The sequence below is a fragment of the Lentinula edodes genome (genome assembly GCF_021015755.1).
Source record: "Lentinula edodes strain Le(Bin) 0899 ss11 chromosome Unknown C8R40scaffold_5, whole genome shotgun sequence".
Classification (NCBI taxonomy): Eukaryota; Fungi; Basidiomycota; class Agaricomycetes; order Agaricales; family Omphalotaceae; genus Lentinula; species Lentinula edodes.
In genome coordinates, this window is record NW_025764311.1 from 60697 (window position 1) to 87191 (window position 26495).

General features: G+C 45.7%; 8 protein-coding genes across 8 annotated transcripts; 2 read left to right on the forward strand and 6 right to left on the reverse strand.

The window, feature by feature from the left end:
• Window positions 1–671: 671 nt before the first annotated feature.
• Window positions 672–1153, reverse strand: C8R40DRAFT_1036932 (uncharacterized protein; the record flags this gene model as incomplete). Its single annotated transcript, XM_046223628.1, has 2 exons — window positions 672–873; window positions 942–1153. 2 exons carry the CDS (start codon window positions 1151–1153, stop codon window positions 672–674), a joined length of 414 nt encoding a protein of 137 aa, XP_046089887.1.
• A 1961-nt stretch (window positions 1154–3114) lies between these two features.
• Window positions 3115–5529, reverse strand: C8R40DRAFT_676182 (uncharacterized protein). The gene is made up of 2 exons (XM_046235847.1): window positions 5109–5529; window positions 3115–5050 (listed from the first exon to the last, which is right to left on the reverse strand). The coding sequence occupies exons 1-2, from the start codon at window positions 5395–5397 to the stop codon at window positions 3339–3341; spliced, it is 2001 nt and encodes a 666-aa protein (XP_046089888.1). The 5' UTR covers window positions 5398–5529; the 3' UTR covers window positions 3115–3338.
• A 1184-nt stretch (window positions 5530–6713) lies between these two features.
• C8R40DRAFT_675968 (uncharacterized protein) lies at window positions 6714–8235 on the reverse strand. Its single transcript, XM_046235845.1, has 7 exons — window positions 8023–8235; window positions 7598–7943; window positions 7326–7528; window positions 7238–7264; window positions 7073–7171; window positions 6999–7016; window positions 6714–6941 (listed from the first exon to the last, which is right to left on the reverse strand). The coding sequence occupies exons 2-7, from the start codon at window positions 7839–7841 to the stop codon at window positions 6861–6863; spliced, it is 672 nt and encodes a 223-aa protein (XP_046089889.1). The 5' UTR covers window positions 7842–7943; window positions 8023–8235; the 3' UTR covers window positions 6714–6860.
• Window positions 8236–11963: 3728 nt separating this feature from the next.
• On the forward strand, window positions 11964–12956 carry C8R40DRAFT_1166781 (uncharacterized protein; the record flags this gene model as incomplete). Its single annotated transcript, XM_046230906.1, has 6 exons — window positions 11964–12198; window positions 12265–12470; window positions 12537–12563; window positions 12626–12724; window positions 12795–12812; window positions 12876–12956. 6 exons carry the CDS (start codon window positions 11964–11966, stop codon window positions 12954–12956), a joined length of 666 nt encoding a protein of 221 aa, XP_046089890.1.
• A 2468-nt stretch (window positions 12957–15424) lies between these two features.
• On the reverse strand, window positions 15425–16449 carry C8R40DRAFT_1166782 (uncharacterized protein; the record flags this gene model as incomplete). The annotated part of the gene is made up of 4 exons (XM_046230907.1): window positions 15425–15708; window positions 15766–16022; window positions 16073–16220; window positions 16278–16449. The coding sequence occupies 4 exons, from the start codon at window positions 16447–16449 to the stop codon at window positions 15425–15427; spliced, it is 861 nt and encodes a 286-aa protein (XP_046089891.1).
• Window positions 16450–17167: 718 nt separating this feature from the next.
• On the reverse strand, window positions 17168–21352 carry C8R40DRAFT_1086988 (uncharacterized protein). Its single transcript, XM_046227364.1, has 4 exons — window positions 21143–21352; window positions 20586–21088; window positions 18892–19815; window positions 17168–18398 (listed from the first exon to the last, which is right to left on the reverse strand). The coding sequence occupies exons 2-4, from the start codon at window positions 21043–21045 to the stop codon at window positions 17377–17379; spliced, it is 2406 nt and encodes an 801-aa protein (XP_046089892.1). The 5' UTR covers window positions 21046–21088; window positions 21143–21352; the 3' UTR covers window positions 17168–17376.
• A 1042-nt stretch (window positions 21353–22394) lies between these two features.
• C8R40DRAFT_1036845 (iron-regulated transporter) lies at window positions 22395–24156 on the reverse strand (the record flags this gene model as incomplete). The annotated part of the gene is made up of 6 exons (XM_046223620.1): window positions 22395–22679; window positions 22746–23267; window positions 23327–23484; window positions 23532–23571; window positions 23622–23791; window positions 23856–24156. The coding sequence occupies 6 exons, from the start codon at window positions 24154–24156 to the stop codon at window positions 22395–22397; spliced, it is 1476 nt and encodes a 491-aa protein (XP_046089893.1).
• A 566-nt stretch (window positions 24157–24722) lies between these two features.
• On the forward strand, window positions 24723–26425 carry C8R40DRAFT_1213738 (uncharacterized protein; the record flags this gene model as incomplete). Its single annotated transcript, XM_046233217.1, has 5 exons — window positions 24723–24899; window positions 24992–25167; window positions 25225–25414; window positions 25466–25678; window positions 25729–26425. The coding sequence occupies 5 exons, from the start codon at window positions 24723–24725 to the stop codon at window positions 26278–26280; spliced, it is 1308 nt and encodes a 435-aa protein (XP_046089894.1). The 3' UTR covers window positions 26281–26425.
• Window positions 26426–26495: the final 70 nt, after the last annotated feature.

The following is a 26495-nucleotide window of genomic DNA, read 5'->3' on the forward strand; positions in this document are numbered from 1 at the left end:
CTGATTCCTGAAGATTGCGTGACCAAAAAGACTTCGACACTATAGAGACCAGCAGCTGGCCACCCGAGAAGATTTAAGGACTCATCAGAAGTCTTACCCGTACAATAGTAGTTCTATACATTCGGGATTGCAAAGACCCTTTCCAAGCAATAACTACAGCTTGCCTAAAGGCTACGTATAAAACAACGTTGAATCGGCGTTGCGGCGTCTTGTTGTTAAGGTGGACGTACAAGGATGTGGCACCGACGAGTCGCACTGGACAAACGCCGTGGCAATATGAAGGAGAAGGAGGACGTCTCACAGTCCTGAAATCACGGTCATTTCGGAGAATATTTCTCGTCAATTGGTACTAGAGATAATAAGGAAATATTCTATCTGGAATCTATGTAGAAGCTTACATTGACAACAATAGTGTTTACGAGGGAGTTTCTGCTGTTCTACGAAGTAATAAGTTAGATATATTACCGTACGAGACGGAGGCGAAAAAGGCAAATAAGATTGCACTTCTCACAGTACAGATGGACATGGAAATACAACGAGAATGGTATCACGGAGAAAATATAAATATTCTGTGTAGGATTTTACTTGCCAACTTTTTTTTTCGTTCTGCACCCGAACGTGGAATGTAGTGTGGATAACCACTACGTACCACAACTCGATGCTAGACGATTTCACCGAGGGTCAAATGGAATCATTGGCATTTGTCCTCCTACTGCCCGCCAGGCATCTTGTCGCGATTGGAGTCCCCGCAGAAGCCTATGTAGTACTTGGCGAACCTGAGGCATGAACACAGCGAGGATTTGTGGGGAAGGGTCTTCCCCGAGACATTGTTCCAGAACTGCGCGTAGGTCTTTGGGTATCGAGTGTAAATCACTGAAGAAAGAAACAGAACAAATCAGACGGTGAAATCTTCGTAATGGTTCGAAACAACGAGTGCGAACCTGAGATCTATTTTGTGATATGTGAATGCGTTCACTGTAGCATTGAAATCGGTCCCGATTTGGACGTATACGTCGCTGACCTGGGCTTCGGTCGCCTGACCTACGCTCCAGTATTTTAAAATGTCCTGCAATTGCTTCATGGATAGCAGGAGATTGCGAACGGCAGATGGGACATCTCCCTGAGCACGCTGGTAGTAGGCAGGTGGATGCATGATCAGAGTGAAGTGGATGAGGGGTGGTGAGAGTTTTTTTTTGCGAATTCGAGTGTCGAATGGAGATGAAGAGAACGAGTTTTTATGGGTCAGTTTGATTAAGCGCAAGATATATATTACATGTGCTTACTGGAATGACACGCGAAATACTGTTCCATCCAATGCCACTGCTTTGTGATGCGTGTGATATACTTGATGCAGGAGTATGGTTGTAGGAGTGCTGTGAATACATGGATGATAGAAGGAAGAAAAAGCTATGACCCGAACTGCGTAGCAAAGAAGTAACCAGACGACGGCGCCAACGGTTCACGGAATGGAATATTGATGAGATTCTCCGAAATTCTCCTTGACGTAGGTTCCCTTTTAACCTTTAATTTGTTATATATCATAGCCATGGAGGTCGGTAAATTCGGTAGAAATCAAGGATTAATTTGAGAAGGCGTTGGACGGAAACAATTATTATGTAAGCTTACCGCATCGCTTTCACTCGGTTTTAGCATAGCTGTGCTCTGCCACCACGTTTCTGCACGATGATACAGGTAACCATTGAATCTAAAAGGAATATTTTATCGACTGGTGCCCAAATCCAAAATTGCAAAGTCGACGTTCAAGGGATCATTCATCACTTCGCCACTGTCACAAGTTTCATGACTGTATCTCGCGTATCCTAAGGTATCCTATGTGTTTCTTATGCTTTCTTAATTGCCACACTTCCATCAAGTCCGTCGAAGTTGGTTGCAAGGACTACGTCGTGATATGACCTCGCCTTCAAACTTCAAACTTGAGAGTTCAAACTTACTTCGTTAAACATACGCTGTCTCTGTCATGTTAATACTTCGCACAGCTCAACCTTCTAATTCTGGTGAGTGACGAGTTTGTAAACTTGAAACGACCGCTATCTATGCAACTCGGCGCTTTCTTCTAACAGGTATCCTCGTCTCGGTTGAACGAAGCAAGAAACTGAGGCCCATTCTTGATCATCAACTCATGTTAAAACAGTGCTCTATTTGTCCATCTCTTCCAAAGTTCCCAATCATGCATAAACGGATTCAGTCTCGACTCGAGGTTTTCATGATTCTCCGTTCAACATCAAATGTTCATGATATTCGCTAAGCAGTTGCGTCAGTGGAACTTGGGAGAACCCCGGATCTTTCAACTGCAATACTACATAGGCAGTACTTTGTGCACTGATTGAGGCCTAGAGATGGTCCAATCATCGCCAGCTCAGCCGACTGCGCGCTTCTTGAAGTGCGTAGATATTATTGAACGATTCTCATAATTTGTCTGATATTATTATCTTCAACGTCTTGACAGAATTCGACTGTTCAACTTTCAATGTTTAATGCGCCAGTAAGAACATGACTGGGGATTGTCAACACTAAGCACTGAAATTCCAACTTATGATCTATGATTTTGTCGGGGGTGGAAATTCATCGTACGGGTTAGGAAAAAAACGCACTGCGCTATACTAATGTGCTCAATGGGCAGAACAATTTGTTACAACGATGATACATACGTATAAAGATCTGCTGCTCATTGCAAATTGATGATCATTGCTTTAATTTACTACTACTATCTCAGCTCAGTGCGATGGCAACACATCACATTACATCAAATGTATGTATCATCGTGTGTAGACCTGTGTAGACGTAGACGCGGCAATGACAGGAGGAGTGCCTACACTGGCATACACCCGAAGCACACGGACAACATCTATTTTCGAATACCAAGTCAATAGGCTCTCAGGTGTTGTCATGTAAGCATATTCAACTAGGAGCCTACAGTCATGGTGATATAGGTTCAGTCCATGAACACTGATAGAAGTACATACGAATATGGCAGCACAATTTGAAATGACAGGTCCAGAATTATAGGTATCGTCAGAAAGTCATGAATCGTTAAGATCGTAAGAAAAACATGATGAGTAAAACAACAAGCAATAAGCAATAATAATGATAAAAGAAAAAAGTAGCCTAACTATCGACAGTGAGAATAATCGTCGAGGGTGTCGTGTACCGGGGGACTAGGTAAACGGGAGGGAGGAGACAAAAAGCAAACGAAGAACAACGAAAAGTAAATCGATAAAAAGTGGGGAACACGGATAATGTAGGAGTACAAGATGGGGAGAGAAAGAAGAGACGGAGAAGAGAGGAGAGGGGTTTAATGGATGAGCAGGATCGCTCGCTTATCGCCTACCCTCTCCTCTGTTTCCCCCTTTCACTTTTACCTCGTTTACTTCATGCCAAAAGTCACCCCACCGCTGTCCTCGACCCTCTTCTCGCATGATAACCGGATCACGACCATCACCCCCGCTACCACTGCCAACCATCTCTCGCCTGTACGCCTCATTCCTCGCTTTCTCCACCCTGTGCAGGGCGTTGAGTAGAGAAGGCGTCGTGGGGACTGGGAGTACGAGTGGGGGAGTGACAGATGAAGTGAGCGGTTGGACGAGCGGCTGTGTCACCGGGAGTGCCTTAGTTGATGTTGGCGTCGAGAGTGATGGCGATGCTTCTGCGAGCACAGGGGGGATTGGATGTGAGTTTGAAGAAGCTACTGCCGTTCGCTCTGAAGAACGGGAAGTCTGAGACGGCGAAGAATGTGCTGAGGAATGAGCTGAAGAAAGGGAAGAACGATGTTGTTTGAGAAATCTGGGTGTCCACTGTGGAGTAGATGACATCGAGCGAGTCGCACCGCTGACGATGTCTTCCTCACCAACAGTCCTACCCTTGTCGCCTTTATCTTTGAAATCCGAATAGTCTGGTGGACCGAATAAAGCATTATCAGTATCGCTTAAACTAGGCGACATAGGGCGAATTTTCGGGTCAGTACGTCGCCTAACAGCTCGGATCCGTGCTCGTTCCTTCTCGTGATTCAACTCGTCTTCGTCAGAAGAACTGAGCTCATCCAACGGTCGAAATTTGACCATCTCCTTCTTTCGGAACCCAGGCGATGGAGAAGATAAGGATCTCGAAGATGACGAACGACGGCCATTCTTGAGTAAAAGACCCGGGTGGGGCTTATACAAAGGAAGAGGCTCGTCGACGGAATTAGTAAACGGTGAGGTAGAGTCGAACTTTCGGAGTTTGCCAGGTCCGGGACTCGAGAGATACTCCGCATCCAAGTCTAAACCCAATTCTGCGTCATCGATTTGAAAGGCGACTTCCTTCTCAAAATTTCCTTCCTTTAATGCCCTTGCTTCCTCGTTCCTGTTATCCCTCGAGCCAAAGACTCTCTCCCAAACCGATTCGAACGGTCTAAAACTCCCTGCCCTCTTCACGTCGTTCGGTAAATTCACAGCATACTCCGCCAGATAGGAATCCCACTTCTCATCAGGACATTCTCCCCATTTCCTCCAAAATGCCCAATCGCACACTGTACCTGCCAAGATAAGAATGCAGAACAAAGCTGAAAAGCCTTTCTCAGTGGAGGTTCCCCAGGAGGAGGATGCAGGCAGATATAGGTGAGACCAGGGGGAGGACCAGGATTGGAGTGATGATGCCGAAGAAGAGGAAAACGACGATGAAGATAGTAAAGAAATACACATTGTCACACCAAAAGAACCCGTCGACGATGCAGCGAACCGAAGCAGAGGATGTTTGAACCTCGTAAGAGGAGGTATGAACGCGCTAAGCATTATTGCAATCATTGATATGACCATAACCGCGATAGTGAACACCACACGTGCTTCCAGTGGAGGGTGTATGATGATACATACGCCTAACACAGACGATGCTCCACCGGAGAGCCCTGCAAGACCTAAGGCAACAATGCTATACCGTGCGGCAAGGACGGTAGTAGTGAACGCGGATAAGACCCAGATAGCTATGAAGGCGCCGCTAGAAAGATCGGAGGAGGTAATATTTGGGATAATTAACGCGAGGAATGTTGACAGATGTACTACACAGTTCCTCAGTTTATTTTCATCTTTAAGTAGAAATCTTGAGGAAGGACTCACCACCAAACGCATAGCCCAGCAGAATGCCTCCTACGCCTCCTTCCAAAACCATCATTCTCTTTAACCTCAACCCTTTGGTCTCTTTCCCAAAACTCCCTGGCATCACATACATATCATTCTTAGCACGAAATCTCCTCGTCCTATCCAAGGTCAGAAATGCTCCAAAAAAAGTCAAGATTAGCGAGACCAAGAGCAATGGAAGAGCATAAGCCAGTAGATAGGATGAGCTTGGGAGGAGCGTGGACAAGCTGTCGCTAGAACCCGATAGACTAGAAGTATTGGTGGCCATGGGAGCGAAGAAGACGAGTCTTGGTACGCGTGTGTTTGTGTCGTTATGTCGTTAGTTCGTTCAGGTCGTCGTCAGGTATTGGGCAAGGCAGGTCGTGAGATGAGAGAAGAGAGAAGAGGAGAATGATAAGATAACAACTGATTAGTAGATAAGATTCGAACGTTCAGGTCGCACGAAATCTTTTGTTTTTTTTTCCTCTCATCATGCTCTCCAGTCGCAATGATTCTTCAGCGGTAAGAGCCATTGATTTTTGGTTTTGTCAACGGTCCGAGGCTCCGCTCATCTTGATATTGGCTACCTCGCGACTCGTCTATGACAGCAAAATGGATCTCTTGCGATGCACGATCCTTGCCGCGCAAAAGTTAAGTTTCACTCAAGAAGACAACCTGTACCTTAGATTGTCCACACGTTGTCACCCTTCTGTCGTCTTCAGGCCAACGTCAGTGTGTTCAAGAAGTGTCTCTGGAGCAAGAAGACGAAAGGTGAAAAAATTATTTAGATTAGCCCTTCCCGAACCCGGTCGAGGGCCTTTTGCCTCAGTGCTTCCAACGAACTCGTTCATATTGACAATTGTTGTCAGGAGGGTGATGGTGAAAACCTGAGAACCAAGTCGCACCATGAGATGGAATACGTACTGAAGGAAATGATTAGACATACTATTCTGTTATGTAAGCAAAAGGTGCGTACTGAGTCGTATCACTATCAACTACCTGTTATTAAAGCCTCCTCATTGTGTTTGCTTGGGAAGGAGGATGGTCGGTACACTAGGCTCAGGTACGGATTATAGTGAAATTTCTGATATCCCGATTTCGGCTTTAGGGCCTTGATGTACTCCACTTCCTCCATTTGCTCTACCCCTTCCAATTTTACTTCTTCTTCTACCTCCTTTCCTCCTTACACTATACACAACATCTGCTCTAGACCCGATTCGACGATTCAGCAAACTCACGAGAGTCAAATTGCGCTGGGACGCTCAGTATTTTCATATACCCATATTCATTTTCGTCGAATATTCCAGTAATATTCCCAACCCTTCAAGTTACAACGTCGCGATCTAACTCTCGTACATGGTGGAATCGGGTTATCATGATACGGAGGCGTTTCGAACCAGTCGTCCCGTCTTTCCCCCCGTCTTCAAGAAGTTCCTGTTCCATCGTCCATTTTGGTAAAGTCTCTATCCTTAGCGTTCCTCTGATCCCACCTTGACCGCGTTCAGAGCGTCGCCATGGCTCAGCTGCGCTGCATGACAATCACACCTTCCAAATATCAAGCTCTTTTCCCACCAATGTTAGGAACCCATTATCGATTTTTGCATCGGGAAGGTCAATACGTCATAAGCAATGTTGCTATTATTATCTTGATTAACTTAGTAACATCGAAGTACAAGTAACCAAGGATAAAATAGTAAGTACATCTCAATGATCTCATTATTCCTACTTCCTGCCTGTTGCACCGGGGCTTTACTAGAGTCCCGTCTTGGTGACGGACTCAACTGTAAGATGTCCCAAGGCCTTGGTGGTCCTAAATGCGTATTGTCGAAGCGTCTACGGTGCCAAATTTCAGTTATTGATGCACTTCTGGAGAGAAAAATTTCCATTCACCTCAGTTCCTACCATAGGCTAGATATCAAACGGTATTAGCCAAATTTTCCCTTTAATGAAAGGCTGGGACTCACCCCGATAATTAAGTCTAGCCCGTCTCCTCCGTTTTCAAGGTCTGCGGCGAGTTTGACTTCATCATCTCCCTGTTCGCCATGCGTACAAAACGACGTGAACTAAAGAAACGTATTTTACGTGATCGGCATTGCTTGCGAGAATCCGAAAACAGATTTATTCCTTACCTCATGCCATTGTTCAAAGTCGGGAGTCTATAGGTGATTATTAAACTTCATCTGAATACAAGGATGAATTAGCAAGCACTTGACTTACCTCCATCCAAGTATTAATCGTTGTGGATGACAAAGTAGCAGGACCAAATTTATGAACCTTGAGACTGGTCAATGCGGATTCGTCGAACTTGAACGTGATCAAGTCGGCACAGTTGGTTTTCACGTTATTAGCATCAACCTGGCGTTTCTTGCACCAGTCGAGGATGCCCGCCTTATTATCTGATACGTAGAATCCTCCTTTACCTATTTATTTTTCGAGCAGATAAATGAGTTCAGCAACGGCTCAGTATCATGGTGGACTATTACACATACCCTTGGGATTGAAGTCATCACCTATCGTGGGTTTGACTTGTAGCTTGACCCCGCCGCTGTGGATGCTAGCCGCTGAAGCAGCGGTAGTGACATGGTAGAGCTCGATAGTAGCACGCTTTCCGAGTGCAGAGGCTCCAACCCCACCCTCGACGTCAGGAGCACGGATCGGGGATGCTGTCACAGTAGTAGCATGAAGAGCGAGTGCGGCACTCAACAGGACGCGGAGAAGCTGAGAATAATGCATTATCTTATAGAAGGTCGAAGATGAGAGACTGGCAATGTTGAGCAACGAGGATTCGGAGGAGGTTAATGTGTACAGGAACTAGAGTAGATATTTCACGCCGACCTGTAAATAAAATAATACTCAGTCAACTCGTCTACCAGGGGACAGGGAGCTCAAATAATGCGTTGAGCTCGTCACTCACCTGCGGAGTGAACTTGAATATGAGGAAGTTGAGAGTGTATATGTGTGCTAACCAGAGCTGGGGAAACACCCCTCATTTCTCTACCATATTTTATAGCGGCTCATAGTCAATATCCTGGAAGACTAAGGCTGATCCTGACCTGGATGTCACCTACTGCTGACGCATATACCACCTCGGGTGTCGGGGACAAATATCAGCGGGACGATGCAAATGGCAGACTCATCTCCTTCTGGGTTGCTCAGACACTCAAGTAAACTCAAAGAATTATTCGCAGTCATTTTTCCGAGTCCTTTCATTGCATCCGCCTGTACTGAAATTATCTCATAATTTTAAACTCAAGACATGTTGCAAAAGGAGAAGAAAATAATTCACTTATGTTTACGTCCTTGTTATGGAATTGTGGTTGCAATATAACCCGGACATAGTTTCGACTACAGAATACCATGCGTTCCTAAGTAGTCTGGAACGCTGTCTGCTAATAGCAGATAACTAAATCTTGAGTGCGGCCTCTCATATGCTCCGAGATAATACATAGTAATGTTCCCTGAAGTATTTGGACTTCGAAGTATATTTTACATATCATGAAATTGGGTGGAAGAGTTACACAACTACACTGGCTGCACATGCTCGGAAGTTTCAGACCATTATAGGTAGCTCACTCGGAATTGCTACCGCCGCAAAGTTGACATCTCTTAATAATATAAGAATATCCGAGTCTGTATTTATTTTCAAACTTGAATATAACACGTAGTACAACTTGAAGGGTCAACGTTAGAGGTTTGAACAGAGCTAGAGAAACCCCCCCTCCCCCTTACTCTCCTACCATCTTTGATAGCCATTAGCAGTCAATCTTGAAGACTGAGACTAAGCTTGTTCTGTCAGTTAGCTACTTCTGACGCCTTGAGTATCGGGGAAAAGTGTGCATGTAGATGTAGCGGCGTCCTCAGTTACGAAAGCTGTTCCAAAAATGATGACACTAATACATATGCCAATGCCAAATGTTAGAGTCATCTCAACCCATCTCCTTGTGTGCTGCCCAGACACTCAAGTAGATGCCGCTGGGTGTTATTTTCAGTCCCTTGTTCCGCCGAGTCCTCAATTTGAGCAAGTACTTACATCCGCCTGTACTGAAATTAATTCATAACTCGAACAGGTCAAAGAAAAATAATTCCCTTAGTACCATAATATTTTCATATGTATTTAGTATTTTCCATGGAGTTGTGGCTGCCGCAAGATAAATCCAACAAAGTCTCCAAGTCGACTACCGATTCCCATGCGCTCCGAAGTCTGCAACTGACTTCTGATACCATTCATATTTCGAGTTCATCATACAGAAAAAAATGGTACACTCAGTTCTCAAACTCGGAGGTCTCAGAGCACGAACAGGCTTACTTGCTCGACATACTATGAGGTTCCAAGCACCACCACTAACTCACAGTAGAGCCGTGTTTACGCTGGTAAAAATGTTTGAATTTTTTGCATCCAGACTCGGAAAAACGTACGACTTTAACCATGCCATTTGGAGCGGCTAGAAGTCAAGGCGGTAATTGTACTACAGTGAAGGAGCTTGAAGCTTGACGGAGCGCAATATACAGCGGTAAATACAATTGAGGGGGATCCTTGGAACTTAGCGTAGAACCCAAACTTAAGGGGGGGACCGGCGTAGATGCAAAATAGGTAGTTAGGCTTGAGTTGAGCACTGCAGCTACGAATGACTCACGTTAATTGAATTGGATCTTTGGATTGAAACACGCAAATCCTAGGATAGCATTTTAGTGTTAGCAGTAGCAGCCACAAGATGCCACAATGGTTACAGCCAAACTGGTAACCGCCGATGAAAAGAAATTGTTAAGTAAGTAGTACTAGGTTGAATGAAATGACAATAATATGTATTCGATGATGAGAATATCCGACATTATCGAGAGTCTCGGAGTTTCATCCCAAATTCAGTCAGCATGATTCAGCTTTGGCTGAAAGCATTCAAACTGGACCAAGGGGATGGAATTGAGTGTCGACATACCAGCCTGAGCTAGCCTGAACAACGCTACGCCGATGATACTCCACTTAATTTCGTTTTCGACCCAGGAAAATCGGGGTCAATCCGTCGATGAGGACATGCAGGAGATGAGACGGGTGCCATTTTCGAAGATTGCGATGCGCTTTCGAGGAAGTACGAGGGTTTTGACACAAAATCAAAGACTTTTCTCAAGAGTTTCGGCGGTCGAGTGCGTAATTTCCTTGCTAGCGGCTTAGTTAGCTCGGAGCTCGGTTTTTCATTTGGTTAACAACCGCTCAACGCGGTCTTGTCCGAGGTCGAACTAGCGGCCCTTTCGTGAGATCTAGTAGAAGTAGCGGCATTAGAGACGAGAAATAGGAAGAAACAAACTCACTTTATCAAAATTGGTGCCAAAATTCAGCTAAACATATTTACATACTAATCGCCAGTCGATTCTTCTCCTTCCTCAGATCGACATGGGTTCGACACGGGGACCTTGTGTGACGCGCGTGCGGCGCTCAGGAGAGTCCGGAGGTGGCCTGCTTTGTTTTGGAGGGATATTTCATTGGAAACAAGTATTGTCACATTGACATTGTGTTGAGATCGTTCAGGAAGAGAGCAGGTAGAGAGCAAGCAAGGCAGGAAGAGGAGAGGAAAGAACGGTTATGTAGCGTGTGTCTGAGATTCGGCTCGACAGCCATTCCGGTCAGCCGCACCGCATATAATCAGAGCTCGCTTCAGGTTCATAATTATGACCCATCTTGAACTAGGCGTTCTCGACATGAATGAAGGTGGTATTGTGCTGCATGCCTTGCAATCCACGTATTTATAACTGCAGCCTGGTGAGAGACAACTCAACTAGCAATATATAATATGGCCATGCCATGTTACTTGGTCTGGGTAGCTCAATACAGTATAACCGTACTGAGCCCGTACCAGGTAGCGTTGAAGAGCTCAACTACATTGTTCTGTGGCAGCAACATACGGCAGCGATGTGCACGACAAAAAGAATCTCATCTGCTCTGCTAGAGTAGGCTAGAGTACTATACAATCCAGATTTTGCAAAGAAATACATCTGATGAGAATTGAAGGTAATAATTGGAGCTTAATATTGAATCATAGGGATGGGAAAGATAGCTGTATGGTCTGCTCAAATTCTACTAAGTATGTATGAGGCTCCAGACGCGTCTCATATAATATCCGTGTAAATATCTAACTCGGCCAGGTGCGGAATACGATTCTGCACATCCCCATCTGAATTTCGATGCCACTGCGGCGACTTATACATACTATACAACTCCGTCGTGGGCCTGATGCCAGCAGGGCTGAGCCTAGCTGAAGTTATGCTCCACCGTACAAGGGAAATGTTGCATACTCAACTCCGTTGTCCGACTGATGCCAGGTGGGCTCGCCTTATGTTCCACCGTCCATGGGAAACCATTTCGATACTACTCTATTGCTCATGGTCATACAGGAACATTTGCTCCACGTTTCGACTCTATCACTCAGAAACGGATTTGACTTGAATCCTTCAGTTATGTCCATCCAAACCGAGTCAAGAAAATGCAGTAAACATTACATTATGTCTCGCCACCAGTTGCCGGAGCTGTCATTCATGAATGGTGTATGTATCATGATGCATTCTGTTCAGAGGGGGATAATTCTTGAAATGGAGACCAACATATTTTCGAGACGAGACCTCCAGCAATGACTCCCCACTATAAATCATGGTCCAAGATGCAATGCAATGCTCCCCAGCTCTGGTAGCCTTCATACACTTCATATTCCTTGTTCTTTTTACTCCGCAGGTCAGCGAAGAACTTTTTCCCCTATGGTATTTCAAACTGAACACCTTGTTGATGATATCCAGGCCGGCGTAAATCACAGTTATCAAGCACCGACTTTCCCAATAAATCTTGCAGATTAACATACTTCAAGCTTCGCCATGCATTATTCTCAACTCATTAAAGTATTCATCTGTGTTGTGTCTGTCCTGCATGTCTCCGCATCTCCATTTCCTGTCTCCGACAAGCTTGACACTGCATCATCTCCCGAGCTTGGAAAGCGCGCGAAAATTCAGCTTTTCCATATCACTACTGCTGCTGCAGCAAAAAGTATTAAAGAAGGTGGAGCGAAATTACAAGTCAAGCCTACCATAGGAGATGATTTCAATCCCAAAGGTATTTGCATCATCGCATGCAATTGGCATGATCACTGACTAACTCCCTTTCCTTGTTCAACTGCAGGGACAGGCGGGTTTTACGTAACAGATAATAAGAAGGCCATTGTCGATTGGTGCAAAGGCCGCAATGCAGGGGGTGACAGAGCAAAGACCAATTGCGCCGAATTGATTACCTTTGAATTTGATGATTCTGCGCTGAGCAGTCTCAAGGTTCACAAATTCGTAGGTCCTGCTGGTTCGGCGACAACAGATCTATCAACTTGGATGGGCGTAAGTACAGCATTTCCAATCAAATCTTACAGGTACTTACTGATCAGGTTTCCCCAATAATTTCAGACCACCGATTTCGAACAGTGGCATGAGGTTTATTCAAATTCAAATTTATGCGCACCTGAACTAACCTCGCCCACACCTCCATGATCTAGTTCACGTCACTGTGTACGCATGGTGAACAAAACGATGAGGATGTTAAGCTCCCCGCGGATCTGGCGAACTCCGGGAAAGATTTGGATTTGGTCATTGGCGTAAGTTCTTGCTGGCTTTGGCTCAAATCCTCTTTTTTTGATGGGAAATTTCTGACCATTGAATATCTAGCCCATGGTTTCAACTGAGGTAAATCCATATTCTTGGGATGTGGAAATTTTGTTACTCAACCTCCAACACTTGAACACCTAGACGGTGAGACAATATGCATTCAGGACCACGAAAGCATTGGCACACCTCAAATTTGTCAGTGCAGCAGCTTCGGGAGTTTGATGATACCAATGTGATTGGGACGAGGTGTTACTTACTGTATTCCTCACTCTTGTATATGCATACCAGAAGTCATAGGGGTTATGCATAATTTAAAATTGGTTCCAGTAAGCACAAGGGATCTAGTCGATGATCACAAATGAGTTATCTGTTTGGAATCAACTGAGTTCGACCTTTGAGTAAGAGTTCAACAATCCAAGCTTGCTGATAGTATGTCTGTGGACTCAATGTCTCGAAGGGGCTTGAGCTCAACGAATTATGCCAGCCCTGAACTTTTGTAGTACACTACGGCCTCTGACCTATCTTCTAACACTTACTAATATCCGCATATACTGAGGTCAAATAAAATGCCATTAACATGAAGATCAGGAAGAATCGGAGGTTTTCAGCTTGCAAAAGCATGGAATGGGATATCCTTTCGAGGATTTTGACGGACAGGCTGTGAATGATCATCGAATCGTTCAAAGGCAGAAGCGCGTAGCAGTTCACTTGGGCATGTTTGGGCCTGTTTTGCTTGCATTGTGATCTCGCCGTGTCACAGTGTGACAATGATGAAAACAAAGAACCTCAAAGGACTCGGAGCAAAAAGGATTTGAATTTTCAACACTTTCGCTAATGGCACTTTTGGATGTAGAACGGCGACGGGAAAAGAAAACCTCTGGTAGACTAGATCAACAACAGCAGATGAGGCAGAACATTGCAAATTGTGTGTATCTGAATCTCCATTTGGCATCACAGAGATGGTAGGACTTCGTTCTTTGTGGTTTCCGTCTTCAACATCTTCATCGATATCTCTTTCCGCACCGCTTTTGGAACCTCGTATAGTTTCACCCCGTCTTACTCTTACTGCACATCAACTCAGGAGAGTGTCGAGATAGCTCGGAAAGACCGCGACGTTTCGTGAGTTACATGGCTTCATAAGTGGAAGAGCACGACCACGTCTTGCTTCCTACCATTAGGACTACCACTACCATCGACGCGTCCCCTACGTCATGGGCTTCATCTAGGGTATAGTATATAGCATTCTCGCGACTCACTCTGGTACCACCACCATCGTTCATTTACACGTACCTTCCTGACCTTCTCAATCCAAGATCTCTGCCTGTGGTCTTAGTGAGTCCTCCTATTAGTGTTGCTTACCAGTGTACTTGGCAGGCTTCCAATAAGACTTCTCCGGTCAGAGGAAACCATACATGCACTACTGTCGAGCCAGGAACTTCTACACAAATTTTTGATACGAAGGACTCGCTCAAGCATCCTGCTATCGCTAGTTTCTCGGTCCTAGCCCTTCTATTCGATTCGCCACTCAACAGTGTCAAACACAATTTCTTCATCGAAACGGTGATCCCTCGACTAATTGCTCAAGAACTCTACTCTCCCAAGTTCGGACATGAATTTCTTCAATCAAATAAAACCTCAACAAGGGTTCTTCAACCCCAACAACGTCGAAGCCTATCGCAAGCCTTTTGTAATCGTTCTACAGTAACGACTGCATTGAACCGTTTCTTTTCTCTTACAATTGATTTTAGCCCTTCCTATAGTCCATCGCTGCAGCGTGCACCGAAGACTGCATGAGAGAAAGACAATACTTACTACTGTCGTACCAGGTTGCATCCCGCCTCTTATTGGCGCTCAAGAGCAACTCGCCAACCTGCAAGTCCGTAGGCGCTTTGGATGTGTCCTTCATCGATTTTCGTGACCATTCTCAATGTAGGACGCAGACCAAGAATTATGCCAACACTGCCTGCACCTATGACATATATCTACAATCAAGATACGAATTCCGAGGATGTTCAAGTTTTTTCCCCAATGTGGAAATCGTCTTCACTGGCCGTTCCGTTTAGGGGACCACACCATTGACGTGGTGGGGCCGTGTAACAATCTATCTATCTATCTATCTGGCCACAAGTGAGCCTATTCTTGAAAGGTGGCAGAGACAGTGTTGAGATGCGAGGTTTTGCAATTGTTGTTTTAATCGAAATGCAGGGTTCCCCAGTCATTACAATACGACCTCTTGTGGTCTGGGGTCATTTAACGATTATCAGAAAAATGAAGAACATATTCCCATTATATTTCTGTACAAGCTTGTACTTCCGCCTCTTCAGAACTACGAAGCACAAGGAAAACAACTCTTTTTGGATGGGAAATCAATATGTTTCATCTTGTTACGGTTCAGATAAGTAGGGAGTTGACCGTTGTTACAATTATGTCGATATATGCTACTCGGCCCATGGGTTTTTGGATTGGTTACATCCAGAATACACAGTATGATAGAATCAACACTATATTGTGACATGTAAGGCTTCCAGGACCCAAGTCGGCGTACAGGTAGGTGTCGACCGACGTCGCCAAAAGTAGTGGCAGAATGTTTTCTGACTTCGCGAAACAAAATACCATCAAGTTCAAGAGCCTGCTGCTCATTATGATTATTACGCCGAACATAGTTGTAAACAAGTATCCCAAAATCGTTTCTACTTCGATCCCATAGGCAAAGACTCCTCCACATCTGATGAATCCAATTTTGCTCGAACCTTGGGAGGGACTACACCCGGAATCATGTAAAGGATTACACACAAAATCTCCGGGACTGCGACGAGGGGGTACCAATAATGCTCGTTGTTAGCCCTTGGGAAGGTATTGATCGTCGCCGTGGTGAATATCTCCCGGATGAGCAAGAGAATCGAGATACCTCCAAAGATCCAGGATGCATGTCTACCACCGAAAGAAGGTGAAACGTATTTGAGCGAATTTTTGTCTAGAAAGGACCGGGATAAGTGATCAGTCTAACATAGTGATGAAGGATGTAGCTTACCTTCGTACTCGGATTTGATAAGTACCCCAGTTTGAACGACTTGGAAGAAAGTGAGGACTAAAAACAGAGCTGCGCTGGCTTTCCGTAATTCCAGTCCCAGACTCTCTTCAGGATTATCGACGCTTTCATCAAGACCTGCAATCCCGAGCGCCATAGGAGCCAGGAGACACAGCCGGAAAACTCGAGGACTCCTGGTGAAACCCAACAAAGTCCTAATGAAAGGACTAGTAGACGGTTTCGTAGCGCATAACTCTAGTCTTTGAAAACTAAGTAAAGTTTATAAAGTGTCGTAAGACCACTATCTCACCTCGCAACGACCAAAAGAAAGGCACAAAAGAGTAAACCAAAGAATCCGATTGAGAAAAACGTCTCGGTTGCAACGACATATCCCGGATTCTCTCCAATTTTCGTGTTATTTGAGGCTATAGCACGCATGATGAACCCGACGATACGAACTGCGCGAGTGAATTAATCCTCTATTTCTGAGATGGAAAGGTCAAAAGAAGACATACAGAGACAGAAGGCAAGGAGAGCGATCAAAATTCCTCTTCGCTCTCGAATAACCTTGAAAAGATAGAAGCAGAAAAGAAGGGTATATAAAGCCGCAAAGACTGCCGCTGCCGCAACGGAATTGAAACCGAAAATCTTGGCATAGTTGATGTTTTCAAAATCTGCTGAAGACATCCAGACCTTCGCGACGATGGGGATACTGGAAATCAAATAGGAAGAGGGAGACGATGTTTGAAAAGTTTCATAGCAGGCCCTTTATGTTGTTGTTATTGATCATATTTATTGGATATAATTAGCATTCTCGTGAGAAATATGAGGGTCCTCCGGTGGAACTATACACGCTTGTCATCGTCTGTACCATTGAGCAACTGCGGAGCACAGGACTACCCACATGGGACAACTACGCTTTCTCCAAAAACAACCGCTCACTTGAAAGGTGTTGAATTTGTTAACCGAGGCCGCTAGAGCCTGAAACTCAGCAACTGTTACTCCCCACTTCTTTGAAGGCAGCTGCTAGAGATCAACGATATGTCTTGTTATGTCTAGGCACTACTAATCGGGATTCAGTGGTTCAGCAGAAGAAATATAACCGAACTCATAGCTGCACCGTTGCTGCACCGAGTGACTCGTTGCGAGTTCAATTTGATGACAAGTCCTGAGTCAATCAAGAGGCGGCTGTTCGTTAACATTGGCTGTTCAACGTTCAGCCCGTTTCTTCTTCGATCGACACTTCGTTAAATAAGCCGGGCCGGTACAGCCGAATGTACGGAGAGTACAGCCCGGGTACAGTCTACGATGAACCAGATTCTGGACCTCCTAGGCTGAGAGAGAAGTGAAGGTATTTATGCAGCAGGGAGTTACTTGGAAAGAGTTACCTATATAGGTAGTCATACATAGCATACAATATAAAAGAAGAAAAGGAACTGGAAAACAAAAATAAAACATAAGATACGTAGATAATTATTATGTACTGTTTCGAAATATAAAAGTAGAGGTGCGCAACTATAGCCCTCTGACCACAGAAGTTTGATGAAATACAAGACAGACAATAAAATCATCCAAAAGCGAAACAAACGGGAGTAACATATAAAAGAAACGCACTCATTCGTTCCCTCGATTTGTCGCGTCGACGACGGTCCAAACACTTTCTCTTCGATCCTTTTCGCTAACTGAGCTTGACGGCGGACGTTGTATCGGTGCTGAGGGCGCCGGCGTTGACCCAGGAGCAGCTGACGACGGTCTCGCTTCCCCACTATCGCCACCGCGCATCTCATCTATCCCCCTCTTGATGCCCTGCATCATTTTTTCTGTCCTCTCAAGTATTTCCTCCATTCGCATCTTCTGGTCCCGAAGCTCGGCATAATGCCGCTCGAGCTCAGATACAGAGGGTATCAAAGCGAATGTAGTCCCGGGAAGAACGGCAACCATGGTAGACCCTGTGCCGGATCCTCCTGGAACATCGAGTGGCTGGAACATCCCGCCAGGTCCCTGGGGTGAAGGGAGGACCAAGACACCGGAGTGCTGTCCATTTGAAGGCGAATGGACATGAGGGGAACCGGATCGTATGTAGCCCGGGCTGTTAGAACCACCTGCTACAGCTGCAGTGCCAGGTACTCCCGGTCCTCCAGGGACGAACACCATTCCTCCAAGACCTTTTGAAGGGTCACCACCAGATACATCCATCGAATTAATACCAGGGAGCATTCCACCGCCATGATTGAACGAGGAAGATCCAGGACGTTGGAGGGAAGGGTGCATAAATCCCATTGGAGGTATCGAATGGGGGCGATGGATTGGATGATGATGCATAGAAGGCGAACCACCTTCTCCAGTCCATTGATGAAGGTCTCCCTCGTAAACCCCCTCCCCTTTGCTCTTTCTCGCCCGTTTCTTTTTAGGTTGTTCACCTTCTAGCGCCTCATGATCATCGCTTTCCTCCCCAGGTGCAGAACTCCCGCCCGCCCGACCGACAGCGACCAAAGCCTCTGCGGCCGCCTGATCGGTCATTCGCATAGGTATTGGTGGGCCGGTTCCGGCTGCTGCAGGGACACGTTTCCGTCGTTTGATGACGGTCTTTTTCATGGATGTTGGGCGATGAGTACCGTGAAGTTTAAAATAAAGGCCTATAAAGATGGGAACATACATCGTCAGTCTCGAATTAGATCGAATAAACAAACAAGAATGGTGAGGCAAAAGTCGGAGTATATCCAGAAACCAATATCCCCACGAGTCGAAGACCGAACAAACGCAAAGATTGGGGACAACGTACAAACGCGAAGGGTTATAATGGAAAATGATCGACAAACACAATATGAGGATAGAAAGATAGGCGTGAGAGATAAGATGATTAATCTGATAAGATGCAACATGCAACAAGGAGCAACGCAGGAAAAAAGACCTAGGAAGGGTATACTGACACCGATATCTGATGCCGACAGTCGAAGTTTCGCAAGCACGTTGCAAGTTGCAAGGCAGGCGGAACCACAACGAGAACAGAAAGAAATAAGATATCGAAGAAAGTCGTGTTCAAGACATAAGAATATCAATGCTTCTTCGAGGGGTAGAAAGGACAATGCAGGAAAAAGATATGAGAACAAAGGATGACCACCTACTCACCGCAAGCGTTACAGATATTGTTACCGACGTCATCTCTCCTCCATAGCGGCGTCGCACTCGTCCCACAATTTGCACAGCACAACGCGCCAACGGCAGCGCGAACCTTCCTCGAATTGTTGTTTCCATTTCCTCCACCCGGGGTACCGGGTCCTCCACCAGACCCATCGCCACCTCCGAAATTATTTGTGTTGCCAGATCCAGTAGGACCACCACCGCCCCCGTTGTGATTATTAGGGTCTACAGATCCAGAACCATCACCGCCAGGAGTGACTCCACCCATCATCGAAGGCGAGGCTCCCGCGGCAGTCGCAGAACCCGTATGTTGTGATATTTGTTGCGGCGGCATTGGATGATGCAGAGAGGTTGCAACACCAGTCGTATAATGTTGTGAGTGTTGTTGTTGAGAAGTCGCAGGACTCCTTTTTCGATCACCTTCTTCAACCCTCGCACACATTGTGAAAGCGTTGTTAACGTTGTTGTTAAACGTTGGACAGCCTGAACACGTTTTCGAACCACCTGTTCCGTCGCAGCGGCCGTCACCGGGACAGGTACCTGGACCTATTACAGCTGGGGCAGGATCAGCAGGAGGAACGCCTATTGGGTTAGTGCTGGCCGAAGATCCTGAAACAACAGGGGAAAGTTGATGAGGAAGATGAAGTCCTGACGATGATGAACTGTGCGGAGGGCCAAGCGCAGGGTGAGGAAGTTGATGTGAATTGAAGAATGACACTGATGGAGGAGATCGAGCTGGAGAAATGTTATTATTGTTAGCTGGCGGACCAGCAGCAGGAGCGGAAAGCGATGACGCTGATTCACCGTTCGGGACTGGTGTTGTTTGGCTTTCAGATGAGCCTGGGCTATGGGAGACTAAAGTAGCAGATGCAGTCGCAGGTCGACGCCCTTTGCCAGCTTTCGCGTACAAACCTGGATAAAGCAAGGAAAGCAAGAATATGGTAAGCAGAATTGACTTAAACTGAGGGAAAAGGAGAGCCAATGAGCAACAAAGGAGAAAGTCAATCTAATAGGATATATGAACACAAGAGGCAGAGTGACAGATACCAGATACCGATAACCAACACGACTGCGACACCCACAGAGCAGCCAAAAAAACCAGAACGAGGGATAAGGCGAGAGGAGTATAACGGGACAACGAATGTATGACGGTCAGAGGAGGCATTCACTCGTTATCCAATGACCTCGTTTTATTCACTAGCAAGCGATGAAAAACGGGCATAAACCGCACCAAGAACACGCCTTTATTGGCAGCCTGGACGATTGAAGATCGTGGTTTGGTGATATGATTGTGACCCGTCATTTTATGGTCTCCATTTCACGCAATTTGAGCTATTCTGCAAGTCTGCATCACATGAAGTCTATCGCTTCAATCAATCCACCGGGTCTCCAAGCGCTGTAAGGCGCAAGATATCCTCGGAAGGATATTGTGGACGCGATGGACACGATGCACGTGTAGGTCAAACAGGGTTCCGTAGAATCAAACAGATACAAATTCGATTCGAGATGCTGAGCCATTGCACCCCTGTTAGGCGCTGCGATCTGAGCTCCTCGATCCCCGATACTGGCTGTATGTTATGACGAACAGGATCAAACACAAGCAAAAGAAGAAGAACGAGAAGCAGATAGAGCAAATGATAGCAAAAAAGAACACTAGAGAGGGTCAGGAAACGTATACTCACCACAGGCATTACAAACTGGATGTCCTTCCGAGTCTCTTCTCCATAGGGGGGTATCGAGTGTATGACAGTTCTCGCAGGGCTGTCGTACAACAGGTGAAAGCTTGTCTGACTGACTCTGGTTAGTCAATGTCGGTGAGGCCGAATCGGAGCGAGAGTCCAACTGTGGATCGAGCACACTGTCACTGTTCTTATGGAGTCTTGCCAGTTCCACTACCAGTTGTTGGGTCTGGATAGATGGCGAAGTCACCGAATTTGAGTCGGAGGAGTCTGGAGATTCTGCACTCGTTGAGTTGGCGGTTGATGATGACAAGTTGGCCGACAGGTCTGAAAGTTGGCGGGCAGGATGTTCCGTAGCGCGGACAGTAGATGCAGGTCCTGCAGCGTACTGAGTGTATTTAGAAATCGTAGCCAAAGAGGCAGCATGTATAGCGTTGAAGGACGCGGGAATAGGTGGTTCCATGACGACAGAGTTTAGCGATGACACTCAGCAACGAAGATGTATTCTACAAAACTCGAAAATTAACGCACTGTCGACCGAATTCAAGTGTACGACTCACCGGACAATAATTCTAAAATGTGGTCCTTTTTCTTAGTCAATACACACTTGGTGGCTTCGACTAATCAAGAAGTCAATCTTCTAGGCCAACGACGGAGACCCTTAATAGTGACCAAGATGAGATGATGAATTTACAGTCGTAGATAGAGGACGGCGGTCAACAAGAGAGAATACAATCAGTGAAAGACGGGGAAGATAAAATAAGATAAACAAGTAGCCAATTATATTCATTGGATTTCGCTTGGGTCGTTATCGTTATCTCCCACACTCACATGATCATGAATTCCGTATACTCTAGGCCCACGCGATTTATCAAATCTCGGCCTTAGACGAGAACGACTCCTCGCCCTCCGTCTGCAGCTCAGACTTAATAATGACAATATGAACCTCGGGAGGATATCAGCCTGATATCAGCCATGATATTCTGCGTAAACTTCTTGATGTAATATTATTTACTTACTCAAACCGATATCGGCAACGGTTATCATATTTCCCCCCGACTCTCGAGCTCCACTGAACTGCCCTATTTGGAAGTCAAGCGATACTAAACCCACTACTATTGAGCTCTACGTACCACGTTAATCGGCCCTTTTATTTGACTCTTGACACTAGAGCAGGAGAACCCTCCCAATCTCGAATCGATACAGTAATGTTGACTTATCTAATATATCTTTCAAGTGACTGTGAAGGTTCCCCTTCGTTCAAAGGTGTGTTTCGATTTGATTAGACCGAGGCATCGATCCCGAAGCATCGGAAGGAAGATATTTCAGCTGGCAGAACAGTGTGTTATCGTAGTAATTTCAAGTCCAACGTAAAGCCTGTTCCGCACCAATGGTAAGAACGATTAGTCGATAAATGGACATACGATATATTCCCAGCGTGCAATATCAGAACAATTGTCCTTAGCTAAGTCTTCGTGTAAGAAGGATGTTCAGATTTGGAAATGCTCACCAACTCCAGCGCTTCCTCAAGGCTCAAGCTGGGACTTGATAGCTCGAAACGTCACGCTAAGCCAAGGCCATGGAAAGGAATGGGTTGAATTTGACATGCTCAGGTATTTGTATTTTTACAAAGTGTATGAACACATTGCACATGCATAGGAAAAGAAGAACGGGATTACATAGTACTGAGGCCAATTTCACAAACGTAAGATTGTACGTTCCACAATCGACTCAGATTCTGGAAATATTGGATGGCGCATACGTCGCAGCGAACCAGTTTTGCAGAGTTGGGTTTAGGTTGGGTTCGCATAATTAGACGTCCGAGGTTTCACCAATTGTTTCGTAGCCCATTCTGGATGGACGTGTCTTCCTTTCAATACACGGAGGGAGGTGTAGAAGATGGCCCCTTCTAAGCCTGACAAAGGAAGCATAAAGCACACCAGCCGTTGAAACAGCTACAAGACTCATCACCACAGGCCATCGAAACTGTTCCGGCTTGGAGAAAATGATAGTAGAAGTGAACGCGCAAAGTTCAAACATGTTTTGCCAGGCAGCCTCCACAGAAGAGAAGGAGCCTCTGATTTCGGGTTCAACCTCCTAATGACCATAGAAACGCATATTTAGGTTGTATCATTTTTGGTAGCAACAATCAGAGAGACTCACCCGTTGAACCATAACTTGAACGGAAAGATCGAATCCCCAAAGTCCGACACGACTGAGAATTGTTGCGGCCACCAGACCGGAAGCAGCTACGAACTGATTTTGCACCGTCCAAAAACAAGCGACTCCAGCTACCAAGCACATTGCCTGCCAGTTGACGAACCACATTCCAGTCCGTATTGGGTTGATCTTCGACATTAGTATCGGTGCAATCCAGGTGGCAGAAAGTTCGAAGGCTACGGAAAGCGTGCGAGCGACTGCGATGTGTACGGAATTATACCCGGCAGAGAGAAGGTATGTGACCATCTGACCAGAGAAAGAAAGCACGGTGAAGTAGAGGAGAGCACCTGCAAACGACGGACGAAACGCTCGGTGGTGGAAATAAACACTGAAGTCATGTAGGGTAGACCATACACCATTGAAGTGACTCCAGAAGTTGTGAGCAATTGCCCTTTGGTCTGCCGAAGATTCGTCGTTCGGTGGGAGTATTTTGGGTTCTTGTAGCGCAGGTACGACTGCGTAGACCTGTGGATCCAGATTAGCCTTCAGAGTTAACGGGGTAAAAAATGTCTATAGTGGCTGACCCTAGCAATAGTGTGATATTCCACAATAATGGAAGCCAAATTCATACTCAAGTTAACCAATACCGCGACCTGAGCTGAATACCCATGGATGATAGCAATGACAAAAGGCCCGGCAAGCTTGCAGATCAAGTCAATCCGTCGCATCTGCGCATTTAGAGCTACGTTTTTTAACAGTGCATCTACATCGGAAAGACGCATGGGGTACCTCTTAGCGCCACTTCATTTTGTCCAGCAATCACGACAACCTTGAAATTATTTTCAGTTTGGTCTGCGACACGGTCGGCTTCTCACTTACCCAATCCTTTTCAACAGAAACGAGGTTCATTATAGAACAAAGCTTCTGAATGGAGGCGAAGACAGCCAATATCGCCAAACTGCCTGGTCCTAGGTTTCGAGTCCAATGCCGACCAGATATGAGGGCCCAAAATATAATGCAAGACGCAGACACCACCAACCGCTGTAAGACTATTGGGAGATGATGACATTGATACCGGTAAAAGCAAGATAGATTGTAGAAGTAGAAACTGACCGATCGAAAGCCTTACTACGTGAAGCCGATTGGCAGTATCAATGTAGCGACCGATAGCTGACGAGAAGAGGATGGCGGAAGCAGCGCGGGCCAGGGCGTAGATGGACATAGGCATAAGAGTTCCTGGGTAGATAGTCGCGAGATACAAAATAGCACCGAATTCAAACACCCTGGAATTCCATGTCGAAAGAAAATGGGAAATGTAGAGCCTCTTTGATATTGCGGATGGAATTTCGGGAGGCACGTTGTCCTCATTTCGCGGCTGGGCAGCTGAACTTGACGACGACAAAGAAGAATACATATGACGACAAGTGAGAATGCATGAGTGCTGGCCAAAAACATAACTTGCGGAGATTAAAATTCCTGTTAAAGTTTTGAACCTTGATTCTGATTGAAACAAACCCCCAGAATCTTCTGCGAACCTCACCGGCCTCACCCGTTATTGAGAGCTCGATTTCAGGAGATACTTGTCCACGTAGCGTTATAAGGTAGCCTCAAGCAAGTTCCCTGGATTTAAACTTCACCGGAAATCCAGATTTTACAGATAAGTAGGTGATGTTCGAATTCTCGTGTTTGTGTTTATTTGAAGTCTTTTCTAGTCTTTTGAGCCCGAGGCCCAAGAGAACAAACAACAATAAATAGCTGGCAAGAAATCCGCATGTGCAGCAGCACAAAGCACTGTAAGGAGGGCTCATGGGTAGGGATTTCATTCGTTCTCTAATTTTGCGAATCAAACATTCAGTAAGTACCCGGCATAGCTTACGAAAAACGAATTCGCTGTGGCAATATTCTCAAACCCATTCGGCACTGCTGCCGGAGTTTTAAATTCCTGCCTCATCCAGCGCTAATAGTAACATTCTAGTCACCATGAACGTTTCGCAATCTGTGCTGGAGCTTCCTCTACCACTGCTCCTTCTCATACATTTACAAATTTTGCAATATCCACTCACCAACAATGAGGATTTCGACATTCACATCTTCGATGCCCAGAAACGCAGACTACGTGCCAGGATCAAGATGATGGAAGATCTAGGATATTGGCTGGTTAATCAGATCGAGGGGAGGGGAATCAAGAAGGCGAGCCTATAATTGAGCTGCGAATAGCTGATATTCATGGCCTTCCGCTATGCGAATAGATTTTTCCAGTATACCCATGTATTAAACCATCCGAAACAATTGCTTTCAGAACTTCCTTTGCAAAGTATCTCGAAGCCCTTAGACAAAGTTGTATAAAGGAAAATGCCGCATCTTCAGTGTGGTGGAGGGGTGTTCAAGTCCGCAAATCGGTGTTGGAAGAGTGCACCGGGGAAAAGTGTGTCGAAAGTGACAATGTGCCGTCGTAAAGTTGTCTGAACTTACAAGTTTATAGGTTCCTTCGTTTGCTTCTGGCCTTTTCTACGCAGGTACTCTTGAGGCTTTCGCCCAATCCTCACACCTTGTCATTGCCCGAGCTATATTATTCAACCCGTCTTGCTTCTACGCAAGCTTCTCAACGAAAGTGGATCAAAGTCGCGTCAAACCTGCTAGAGCGGGAACAACGCCTAATGGATACTAAGATAGTGCGTCATTCGACGTCCTTCCCTCACCCGTTGTTCATCCTTTGCTCTTAGATTCACACTTCAACTACGTCTCCATTCCAATCGAAATTTCAATGTCTCTCTACGCCGCGTTTGGTTGCTCTCAAAGACTCGAAACTTCAAGATGTCCTCAGTCAAGAATGTTGGAGGGGCGAATCAGCGCGGAAAATCCTTGAATTCTTCGTTACCCTGGCAGGGCTAGGATGTGGTCCAGCTGAAGACGGAAAACATTGGGAACCTTCACTAGTACGTAAGATGGTTGACCAGTGCTTTCTGTCCTTGACCGTAGTGCATAGATCGGTACTCTTTCTCATCTATCCCAATCACCGCGAACCGAAGTACAACTCCTGCCAGTAGCGGCTTCCCGACACCTCTATTATCTACAACAATTGAAACGTCCTGTATTTTCTCTTGCCGAAGCTGAACTCGCTGCAGCTGCTAAAAAGGCAAAGACACCGAATTCTAGCTCCGGGAATATGGCGCTACAAAATTCAGCTCAGCCGGAATTTGACTACGCAGTGTTTGCCCTCCGACATCATCTCGCAAATGAAGAAAGCGTTCGTGTGGCGTTCGACCGCGCGCTGAAGAGGCTTGCGGCAAAAACAAGCAAACTCCAAGAAAAATCAAATGAGAAAAAATTCAAACCCGATGCTCTCGCTGGCAGGGCGGATAAAACAAAGCTGCAAATGTTGCCCAAATCTAGTTCTTGTATGGTCCATCTCCCTGCTACTGAAGTGAATGCGGTGAATGTGAATGTGGTCAAAGAGTTCTCGTTCTGGGAAGATAAATATAATTTTGACGAGAAAGGACGGCGCTTGCTACAGTTGAATTTCGATCCTTGTTTTTAAAACTTCCTGGTTCATCTCTCGTTCTTCACAAAGTATGAATTGAGGTGGATAGTTCTGGATGACCACATGTCTCAAACTTGAGCAGGTTGGGTGGCAGCAGTGGGAAGGCTGCGGCAAAAGCTGGCTCAAGGTAAAGAGCCATGCTGGAGAAGTGGGATCATCAGATGTTGACGTCATTCGAATACTTCGGTACTACATAGTTGGAGAGGGGTTGA

Coding starts and splice junctions, on each gene's coding strand:
- C8R40DRAFT_676182 (XM_046235847.1), bottom strand. CDS start 5,397: ATGGCCACCAATACTTCTAGTCTATCGGGTTCTAGCGACAGCTTGTCC. Junction 5,051..5,108: donor GCTGGGCTATGCGTTTGGTG/GTGAGTCCTTCC, acceptor GGAACTGTGTAG/TACATCTGTCAACATTCCTC.
- C8R40DRAFT_675968 (XM_046235845.1), bottom strand. CDS start 7,841: ATGCATTATTCTCAGCTTCTCCGCGTCCTGTTGAGTGCCGCACTCGCT. Junction 7,265..7,325: donor CGATTAATACTTGGATGGAG/GTAAGTCAAGTG, acceptor AATCACCTATAG/ACTCCCGACTTTGAACAATG. Junction 7,172..7,237: donor ACTTTGAACAATGGCATGAG/GTAAGGAATAAA, acceptor ACGTTTCTTTAG/TTCACGTCGTTTTGTACGCA.
- C8R40DRAFT_1086988 (XM_046227364.1), bottom strand. CDS start 21,045: ATGGAACCACCTATTCCCGCGTCCTTCAACGCTATACATGCTGCCTCT. Junction 19,816..20,585: donor TCCAGTTTGTAATGCCTGTG/GTGAGTATACGT, acceptor TGCTTTATCCAG/GTTTGTACGCGAAAGCTGGC. Junction 18,399..18,891: donor CAATATCTGTAACGCTTGCG/GTGAGTAGGTGG, acceptor CCATCTTTATAG/GCCTTTATTTTAAACTTCAC.